This window comes from Paramormyrops kingsleyae, chromosome 14 (assembly GCF_048594095.1).
Source record: "Paramormyrops kingsleyae isolate MSU_618 chromosome 14, PKINGS_0.4, whole genome shotgun sequence".
In the NCBI taxonomy this organism is placed as follows: domain Eukaryota; kingdom Metazoa; phylum Chordata; class Actinopteri; order Osteoglossiformes; family Mormyridae; genus Paramormyrops; species Paramormyrops kingsleyae.
The window spans coordinates 25,750,855-25,761,550 of record NC_132810.1 but is presented as its reverse complement, the minus strand read 5'-3'; the positions used below and the strand labels follow the sequence as shown (position 1 = coordinate 25,761,550).

The 10,696-nt window shown below is 49.3% G+C and overlaps 1 protein-coding gene across 6 annotated transcripts in view; it reads right to left on the bottom strand.

Annotated features, from left to right (window-relative positions):
* Positions 1–321: 321 nt before the first annotated feature.
* The window catches only part of LOC111833034 (proto-oncogene tyrosine-protein kinase LCK), a 21,603-nt gene continuing 11,228 nt past the window's right edge, over positions 322–10,696 (bottom strand). For all 6 annotated transcript variants that reach the window (XM_072698883.1, XM_072698882.1, XM_072698880.1 and 3 more), the window contains exons 5-13: positions 9,841–9,942; positions 9,472–9,575; positions 9,191–9,340; positions 8,433–8,585; positions 7,617–7,793; positions 6,680–6,756; positions 3,522–3,675; positions 1,683–1,814; positions 322–1,588 (exon numbers count right to left, since the gene is read on the bottom strand). In XM_072698883.1, coding sequence (XP_072554984.1) covers positions 1,383–1,588; positions 1,683–1,814; positions 3,522–3,675; positions 6,680–6,756; positions 7,617–7,793; positions 8,433–8,585; positions 9,191–9,340; positions 9,472–9,575; positions 9,841–9,942 — 1,255 coding nt within the window. In that variant the 3' untranslated portion in view covers positions 322–1,382. The remainder of the gene's footprint in view (positions 1,589–1,682; positions 1,815–3,521; positions 3,676–6,679; positions 6,757–7,616; positions 7,794–8,432; positions 8,586–9,190; positions 9,341–9,471; positions 9,576–9,840; positions 9,943–10,696) is intronic.

The following is a 10,696-nucleotide window of genomic DNA, read 5'->3' as shown; positions in this document are numbered from 1 at the left end:
AGAAATGGGGCACACGCGAAATACCGAACAAAAACAAAAAGCTTGTCGACCGAGCACCAGTCTCAGCTCGTCTTCTACGTTTGAATCCAGCGAAATAACAGCTGTTAATACCGCGCCGCGGTTTATGATGATGTCAGTCAGGGGTGGTCACTGATGATGTCATTTGTCGTCGGTGCCAGTTTTTACGCCAGTGGAAAACCGACACAAAATAAGTGCCATAGTTTTGCTATTTTATGGAAGTACCAAAAGTACGGTACATCGTGAAAAGCGCCCTATGTCTCACAGCCCCTAATGAAGCTGAGTGTACCTGTGACACATCACCTCTTTGCTCAGATTTTATTTTCTTGCATTTGTGTCCTCAAAGGCATAATATAAAATACATAGAAAAGCTCAGAATTGCTAAAAAAAAACATTTTTCCATACAAAATCCCAAGCAAGAAAGACAATAAAAGGATAAAGGATTTAACAGTAGATACATGGGCAGCGTAAGGAAGGCAGGTTCTGGGGTAGCATGTGCTGTGGGTACGGTGATGCTGCGGGGGGCGTGGGTGTGCTAATCAGATATATAGGTAACCTGCACAAGGGGTTTCATCCCATCGTTTAACCTCAGCCTTTACTGGTGTGGGTGATATTTCTTTGTCAAAGAGGAGCTACCATAATTTAGCAGGCTCAGCTTGCTGGGAGTCCACAGTGAAACTCCAGAAGTGTATATACGTGTGAGCGTGGGGGTGTTCACCTCATGTCAGTCTGGCAGTCTGTGTTCATGTCTGTGTTCATGTCTGTGTGCATTACTGTGAGTCTGTGTGTGTGTGCGGATCATTTTTCAGGTCCCCACAAATATCTGTGGATGCAATCAAAAAACTAAAAATGCCAAAAGTTTTGCATTTTGTTTGGTTATTTATGGTTAAAGGTATGGCTGGGTAGGGTTAAGGTCGGCATGTTGGGTTTAAGGTTTTCCCCATAGAAATGAATGGAGAGTCCCCACAAAGATGTAATTACAAACCTGTGTGTGTGTGTGTGACCTATGAGTAGTTCTGTCTGTCTCTGTGGCTTTTCATGTCTATCTATTGGATATCTATCACAGCGATTGCACCACCTGATTGTTCTCTCTGTCGCTGTCTGTCTGTCTATCTTTCAGTAAGTCTGTCAGCCTCCTTCAGTCTGTCTCTTCGTATCTCAGTCTGTCTGTCTGTCAGTCTCCTTCAGCCTGTCTGTCTGTATCTCAGTTTGTCTGTCTCCGTCTGTCTGTCAGTCTCCTTCAGTCTGTTAGTAAGTCTGTCTGTCAGTCTCCTTCAGTCTGTCTGTCTGTCTCTCCTTCTGTCTGTCAGTCTCCCTCTGTCTGTCAGTAAATCTGTCTGTCTGTCAGTCAGTCTGTCTGGACCTCAGCCGGGCTGGCTCTGGTACTGTTGCTCTGTGGCAGTAAAGAAGTCCTCCAGAACACTCCGCAGATACTCGAATGTGGGCCGGTTCTCTGGGGTCTCCTGCCAGCACATATTCATGATGCTGTACAGCTCCTGGGGGCAGTTGTCAGGCTGGGGCATGCGGTACCCCCGTTCCAGGTTCTGGATCACCTCGGAGTTGGTCATGCCTGACGGGGGGAAGAGGACACATGGGACACCCTCAGCCATCAGTGCCTCACCTCATTGAAGCATTGGAATGTTCTGGTAGGTCGGCATGGGTACCTGGGTACGGGATGCGGCCGTACGTCACAATCTCCGTCAGCAGGATCCCAAAAGACCACACATCTGACTTGATGGAGAAGGTTCCGTAGTTTATGGCTTCAGGGGCGGTCCATTTGATGGGGAACTTGGCACCTGAAAAGGGGAAGGAAAGCAGCAGGTGATTCGCCATGATGATGCCGAGACACTGTCCAATGCCGACATGCAGCATCACGAAGCTACAGTATGCAGACCCCCCCATCCCAGCCCTTCACAGAACCCCCCCATCCCAGCCGCGCCCTTCACAGAACCCCCCCATCCCATCCCAGCCCTTCACAGAACCCCCCCATCCCAGCCGCTCCCTTCACAGAACCCCCCCATCCCAGCCGTGCCCTTCACAGAACCCCCCCATCCCATGCGCTCTTCACAGAACCCCCCCATCCCAGATGCGCCCTTCACAGAACCCCCCCATCCCATGCGCTCTTCACAGAACCACCCCATCCCAGCCACGCCCTTCACAATGCTTAATCCAAATACAACAGCATTTCGGTGACGAGAGCTGAAATAAACACTAGGTGGTGCTACACCAAAGCCATGGATTCACACTGTTCAGTGTGGCATATGAGATGTGGCTTTGGATCATGATGATACCACGTAGAAAGTTCCAGCCTGTCACAGTCAGAGGGATGTAACAAAGCCACCGGTCATAAACTGGATTTAAGGAAGCACTTCTTTACACAGCGTGTAGTCAGAGTATGGAATAGTCTTCCTGATAACGTAGTGCAAGCTGAATCCTTGGGTTCCTTTAAATCAGAGCTAGATAAGATTTTAACAACTCTGAGCTATTAGTTAAGTTCTCCCCAAGCGAGCTCGATGGGCCGAATGGCCTCCTCTCGTTTGTATAGTTCTTATGTTCTTATGTTCTTAATCAAAGGGACGTGTCAAAGCCACATTCCACAGTCAGAGGGATGTAACAAAGCCACTGGTCATAATCAAAGGGACGTGTTAAAGCCACATGTCAGTCAGAGGGATGTAACAAAACACCGCCTGTCACAGTCAGAGGGTCGTAACAAAGTCACCTGTCACAGTCAGAGGGTCGTAACAAAGTCCCATGTCACTGTCAGAGGGTCGTAACAAAGTCGCCTGTCACAGTCAGAGGAACGTAACAAAGTCGAGTGCACAACTATAACTGTAAGTCAAATAAAACAAGTTTCCTTTATAACATGGAAAGAGTATGTAACAGTGCATGCCTGACATCCTGTTAACAGGTTGTGTGGTGATGGCATAGTCAGGTTTTAGGCTGTCCTTTAACTTTAAATGCACTAGGTAACGGTTTCATCCCAGCAGTATTTAATGTCTCTTGTAGACAGAATGCCTTGAATCTTCCCAGCTATTCCAACTGCTAGAGGAGGTAACTTTGATGAATAAAACATTTTTTTTGAAAGATGACATTTTTTTGCTAATAAAGGCACTTAAATGGTGAACATACAGTAAATTTATTTGTTAGCAAAGAATACTGAGTGTATTTTTAGTATGTTAAGATGTTAAGTGAGTAACATGCAAATGTAGAAAATCTCAGCTTTTGACTGGTAGTGTATGTGCACAGGATTTTCAAATGAATTCCCTGAATACTTGCTTATTTTTCTTGTCTGGATTCCAATTATCTGACTTTCCACTCATCTTATCAAATAAACACTTATCATTGTAACCAGAAAACCAAATTTCCAGATCCTTCTGAATAAAAAAATTGCGGGTCAATCACACCTCCACCATAAAACAGAGGCTGTCCTGAGTTTCACAGGTTACATATTTGGTCAACAAAAGAGAAAAATAATTTCAAAATGCACAGCATGGCCCAGGTACCCTCTCTGGCTGTGTACTCATTGTCCTCGATGAGGCGAGCGAGTCCAAAGTCGGCGATCTTGCAGATGAGCTCCTCAGAGACCAGGATGTTGGCGGCTCTCAGGTCCCTGTGGATGTAATTCCGCTGCTCAATGAACGCCATGCCCTCAGCCACCTGCAGGGGGAGACAAATCTCAGAGGCAGCACTCAGCTGGGTGGGGCACTTGCCCAAAGAAGCTCTGCTCCACCAAGCCCCTCTGACAGAGGGAAAATGACCCTAGGTCAGACACATGCTCCCGCAATGCAATTTTAGACTCAGTTAAACATCTGAAGGATGTCAGCTAGCCTGAGCTAATCTGCTTCATCTCTTCTCACTTGTTTGTAAATTTCTTGCCTTCTTATGTTCTTATGTATGTCCTGGAGTCACCTGTCGCTTTGAGTTGTTCCAATACGAGTCACATGATGCCCATTGTTGATCAGGAGGGGGAGAATCAGTGGAGTCCCTCCGACCGGCTTGACTGAAATTTAAGGTCTTGTGACCCAGGGAATGGCAGCACCGTGCTGTTTGGGATCTGAATTTACATTTACATTTACAGCATTTGGCAGACGCCCTTAGCCAGAGCGACTTACATGTGCTTTAAGACTCTACAATGAATTTTTCCCGATACTAGCTCAATAAAACCAAGGCTATGAATACCATCGATCTAATACTCTGTTGGAAAAGTGCTTTTTTTTTTTTTTTAAAGGAATGCCAGAAAGTATGATGCCAGAAGTGCTAATTCAGGTATTTCTGGAAAAGGTGTGTTTTAAGTCGTCTTTTGAAGACATTCAGTGACTCAGCTGTTCGGACATCTAGGGGGAGTTCATTCCACCAACTTGGTGCCAGAACAGAGAAGAGCCGAGAGGTGTGTCTTCCTTGTGCCTTGAGGGGTGGTGGGACCAGTCGAGCAGTGCTGGAAGATCGGAGAGATCGTGGTGCAGTGCGGGGTGTGATGAGGTCTTTTAGGTAGGATGGAGCCAGATCATTTTTGGCTTTGTATGCGAGCATCAGTGTTTTGAATCTGATGCGGGCAGCCACAGGAAGCCAGTGTAGGGAGCGCAGCAAAGGAGTGGTGTGGGAGAACTTGGGAAGGTTGAAAACAAGTCGAGCAGCTGCATTCTGAATCAGTTGGAGGGGACGAATGATGCTCAGTGTTAAACCCGCTAGGAGCGAGTTGCAGTAGTCAAGGCGGGAGATGACGAGGGACTGAACGAGTATCTGGGTTGCCGTGTGGAAAGAAATGGACGTATCCTTCTGATATTAAACAGGAGAAACCGTCAAGAGCGGGAAACGTTGGCGATATGAGAGGAAAAGGACAGACGATTGTCCATGGTAACCTCAAGGTTGCGAGCAGTAACCGAAGGACGGATCAGGGAGTTGTCGAGGGAGATCGCAAGGTCCAGGAGGGGGGATGAGTCAGCAGGGATGTACAGCAGTTCCGTTTTACTAGGGTTGAGTTTCAGTTGGTGAGCGGTCATCCAAGATGAGATATCTGCTAGACATGCAGATATCTTAGTGGAGACAAGAGTGTCTGAAGGAGGGTAGGAGAGGATGAGTTGAGTGTCATCTGCATAGCAGTGGTAAGAGAAGCCATGAGAGGATATGACCTCACCAAGAGATTTGGTATAGAGGGAGAACAGGAGTGGGCCAAAAACCCTGAGCCCTGAGGGACACCAGTGAAGAGACTACGTGGAGTAGATGTGAGTCCTTTCCATGTCACTCGGTATGATCGGCCTTCGAGGTAGGATGCAAGCCATTGCCAAGCCAAACCACCAATGCCAAGACTCCTAAGGATGGACAGGAGAGTCTTGTGGTTAACCGTGTCAAATGCTGCTGATAGGTCAAAAAGGATGAGGACAGATGACAGTTTAGCTGACCTAGCAGCATGCAGCTTCTCAGTTACTGCTAAGAGGGCAGTCTCTGTGGAGTGAGCTGCTTTGAAGCCAGACTGATTAGGATCCTGGAGGTTGTTCTGAGAAACATAAAGAGAGAGCTGGTTGTAGACTGTGCGTTCGAGGATTTTTGAAAGGAAGGAAAGAAGCGATACTGGTCGGTAGTTGCAAGTGTCCGAGGGATTTAGAGTCGGTTTTTTCAAGATGGGAATGAACCTGGCTATTTTGAATGCTGTTGGTACATGCCCGGAATGGGTGAGCCTCCGTAGGCGATCAGAGTCATTATTCACAGAGCAGGCTGCTGTCTGTTCGCCGCTACTTTGTTTGGCTTTTAGCTCCAGCTGGCATCCGAGCCTCGGCTGTCTACACATGCGGTGCTGGGATGCGGGTCCCCGTGGGCCGTCACCATCACAAAACCTCTCACAGCATCCTGCTCAGTCTCTGGAGTCTACAGAGCAGAAACCCCTCAGCACCATGTGTGGTCTTTACCTAATTTGGGTCTTTCCTACTGCAAACGGTTCACAGGAGCTTCAAACTAACTTTGTGCAAACCACACGTTCTACTAAGCAAGCTGCACACACACATAGAGTCTTGCAGATGATGGGGATAAGATGAGCGGGGCTGTAGGCTGCAAGTGGGAGGAGACATGTCTGTTGGGTGGGACACCTAGTTTTCTAGGCATGGCCAGCAGCATGCTGGTAAAATTCTGAGCTATTTTCAGGAGGTGGGCAGAGTCACTGTGACAGCAGACAGAGCCAGGGGACCAGGGGGACCCGGTGGTGGGACGAGCCTCCGGGGGTGAGCTGGCAGAAGGAGTTGGCGTGGGTGAGCTGGCGGGGCGAGCTGGGGGGGATGAACTGGCGGGACGAGCCGGCATGGGTGAGCTGGCGGGACAAGCTAGTGGGGGCAAGCTAGTGGGGGCGAGCTGGTTGGATGAGCTGACAGGGGTGAGCTGGCAGGACGAACTGGTGGGGTGAGTTGGTGGGGCGCGCTGGCAGGGGTGAGTTGGTGGGGCGCGCTGAGTCAGACACAGGGACAGATAGAGACATGGACAGCAACAGACACAAGGACAGAGACAGGGACAGAGGCACAAACAGGTGCAGAAACAGACACGGACAAAAACAGAGATCGACACTGAGACATAGACAGACACAGGAACAGAACCAGACAAAAGGAGGGGAACAGAAAATGAGACAGACCTAGGGGCAGGGACAAAGACAGACACAGGCAAAGACAGACAAACTCACCTGGGAGGCCATATCAATCAGGATATTGATGGTTAAATTCATTCCTGCATTCGTCTTGAGAAAATCCACCAGGCTTCCTGCAAAAAGGAACAGCACAGGAGTTAGACTACAAGTTTACCTAAGTTAATCAGATACGCAGCTGGATTAAGGGTCTGATAGGATGGTCTTCCGTCTTCATCTTTACTGTGAAACATTTTCACATCTTTATTCATACACGCAAGTAGCATGTGCTTTGGTGTCCCTCAGAGCTGGATATGAGCCTCCTGCCTCCTGTTGGTGCCCCAGGACCTCAGTGAGGAGAGAGCTGAAGGAAATGGGGGCCAGCCTTCATCCCGCGTGCGGGGGGACGTCTCCTTCTCCCAACACACCCTGTTATTTCCTGAGGCTTTGTGTCTACATAAAGGAGCAGGTACACAGAGCTTCAGGAGGTCACACAGCAGGGCGGCGCCTCCACCACACCCACCCAAGCTGCCCAGCGCTGACGGAACAGCCGAAGGTCTTATCAGGAAAGGAGGCAATGCGCGGAAGGTGCTGTGTTTCCATCCAAGAATAGACCCTTTCTGACAGGCATCTGAGCTCCAGGTCCGCACCACACAGAGCCAGTTTATAATAAACATGTGCTACCATACCCAGTTTCACTATGTGACTGGTGCAGCTTAACCACTGAGGGGGACTTTGGTTAACAAATTAAATAATTTCACCTCAAGATGCTTCAGAGAAGAAAAGCAAAATTGGCTAATGTGGGGGGGTGAGGGCAGTGTTTGTACTTCTGAGGATTACAGGAACCCATGATTATGGCATCTGCTCTTATGGCTACTGGACTGCCAGTCAAAAAAGCCGTTTTGTGCTGAACTCAGTCTTTGCAGAGGTACTAACAGAGACCACAACATCATCTTAAAGACGTCCACTTGGTGGTCTTGGGGCGGGGCGGGCTCACCGTTCTCCATGTATTCTGTGATGATGTAGATGGGCTCCTGCGTCACCACGGCATAAAGCCGTACGAGGCGTGGATGCTGCAGGTGCTTCATGAGGTTGGCCTCCGCCAGGAAGGCCCCAGGCGACATGGTCCCCGCTTTCAGGTTCTTGATGGCCACTTTGCGCTGGTTGTACGTCCCTGTGGAGCAGAGGGCAGGGTTCTTGCAGGTTTCAGTAAGTTAAATTTAAGACCTTTTTTAGACCTTTCAAGACCCTGCGGGAACCCTGACAGGGATTGCAGGTGTCCATTGGGGACGGTGTGGATACGCTGTCTCACTACAAACGCCAAATCAAAGTCCAGCATCAATCCAGAAGTGAGGACTTTTCTAGGTATGGTTAGTGTCTGGCTGTAGTTTGGTGGATGTCGGTAACAGTGAGATTAACATTCTACTCAGTCATATGACTCAACAGGGCCCTCCAGCCCCATAGGGAACCACAGACCCCTCACACCAACCCACCCCAAACTGCCCCTCACACCCATCCTCCCCAAACTGCCCCTCACACCAACCCACCCCAAACTGCCCCTCAAACTCACCCATCCAAACCTCCCCAAACTGCCCCTCACACCAACCCATCTACACCTCCCCAAACTGCCCCTCACACCAACCCATCCACACCTCCCCAAACTGCCCCTCACACCAACCCATCTACACCTCCCCAAACTGCCCCTCACACCAACCCATCCACACCTCCCCAAACTGCCCCTCACACCAACCCATCCACACCTCCCCAAACTGCCCCTCACACCCACCCTCCCCAAACTGCCCCTCACACTCACCCATCCACACCTCCCCAAACTGCCCTGCCCCCAGGCGACGCTCCAGTTTCAGTGATTCCCGGGGGATCTCCCACTCATCCTGCCACCAGGGCTTCTGCGGGGCCCGAGTCTGGCATGGTTTGAGGAGGCGGAAACAGAGGCCATCTGCTTCACCTACAGGGGGGGCAACAAGCAGATGGACTAAGAAACACTCAGAAAGAAGGAGAGCGAGAGACTCCATATAGCTGCATGTCCACCCCTAGTGGTGAGGGGCTGGCTGCAGGCAGGGGGGGGGGGGAGGGGCTGTGGAGTACTGAAAGGGGCATGACCCTTTCAGTACTCCACAGCCCCCCCCCCCCCCCCCCCGCTAATCCAGGGGGGCAGAGCTGCAGCAGGACGACTCCATCTTCATTTTCATGATGCATCATCTGCAGAAAGGAGGAACAGAACCTCACAAAGATAGAGGTGAAGCTGGAGGAGGAGAACGTGGAAGAACCTGCATTTCAGAAGAAGAGCAAAGTACGACATCCTCCCCACAGAGAGGTGAGGCTGCAGCTCGGTCGCCTTGGCACCAGAGCACTGCTCTGACATCACAGCCTGCGCAGGATGTGGCCTCAGTGAGCAGCATGTGCAGGCCACCGCACCCTTGCCGGAGCTGAGAGGAGAAGCGGCAGCACAGCATCCAGGCGCCCAGCTGCGACAGCATCTGGACCCGCAGAGCCACACAGCAGATAAAGAGTCAGCGAGTAAATGTGAACGTGGGCTCAGGGAATACCCACAGAAGTAATGCTGCACCAGGTCCGAGAGGCAGCTGAATGAGATCCGGGGCGTGATGTAAAAGCCACCATTGTCTAGGTTCCGGATCTTGTAGTGCTTGACGGTGTCGCCACATTCAGGATCCAAATCCCGCACAGACAAGGAGTATGAGCCTTGAGGTAGAAGGGGTCAGAAGTCAATATGGACCAACCAGACGCACAGCAGCCAAACACAGACCAATCACACTTTGCTAAGATACAACCACAGCAGTGCTTTACGCGTAAGCAGCCATAGAGCAGAGCACCTTTGCTGGTCTCACTCTCCCGGATGAGGAAGGAACCCTGGGTGTTTCCTGGGGCCAGCAGCAGCCTCATGGCATCGTTTCTGGAAAGATCTTTGAAGAACCACCTATGTGACAGAAGAATTGAATAAAAACCTGCTAGAATGCCAGCAGACCACTGTGAACCTTTTAGAAACCTTCCAGAGTTTTCTTTTGTAATTTCTAATGATGAGCATACAGAGGAATTGGCAGTGCTCTGTCTGTAAAATAAGCTGGTGTTTCAGTATGTCACTGTGGGACTAGCCGGTGTCCCCTGAACACTGCCTGAGGGACACATCAATGTCTGCTTGTGTACACATTCCTGAGCTGATCCTCAGCACTCGTCTGACTCACGGTTCGGTTTCCATGGTGTCCATCTTGGCAACAAAGTTGAAAGGAATGTAGCCCTTCTGGCCGGTGGTCAGGGATTCAGCCCAGTACCATTCCGGGTCATCCCTTGGAGAGAAGGTTCCAGAATCAAGATGGTTTATTGTCATTCTGAGTACATGGGGGCAGTATGTTAGGGAACGAAATTAGGTACTGAAGTCCCATGAACAGCACTACAGTCCTAAACAAATATTCACTTCCAGTAAGAAAAACTGGTTGCAAGTGATTTCAAGTGCAGATGAATATTAATAACAATCAATACTTTATTGACTTTATGCCTCCCTCAACTAGCTCTGTTTTGTAGAGTAAGTGAAGGGCAGCTACCTGTAGATTAAGGGCCTTGCTCAAGGACCCGCAAACATGCTGAGGCTGGGTTTGAACGGGTGACCTTCTGTTTATAGGCACACAGGCTTAGCCCACTGTGCCACATGCCACCCCCATATATACAAAAGTGTATATACTGGTGTGAGTATAAATAAAAACTAGCAGTCAAAAGTTTTTGCACATCACAAGTTTTTGACACTTTGACATTTATTTCATAAACTGCAGAATTTTTTATTCATATTAAGCATTTTGAAGGTTGAGCGAACAACTATAAATGAAAATATAAATCAAATGAAATAAGTTTCCTTTATAACATGGAAAGAGTATGTAACAGTGTATGTCTGACATCCTGTTAACTGGTTGTGTGGTGATGGCATAGTCAGATTTTAGTCTGTCCTTTAACTTTAAATGCACTAGTTAACAGAAACAGAGCAGTATTTTACGTCTCTCGTAGAAAGAATGCCCTGAATTTTCTCTGCTGTTATAACTGCTTGTGGAG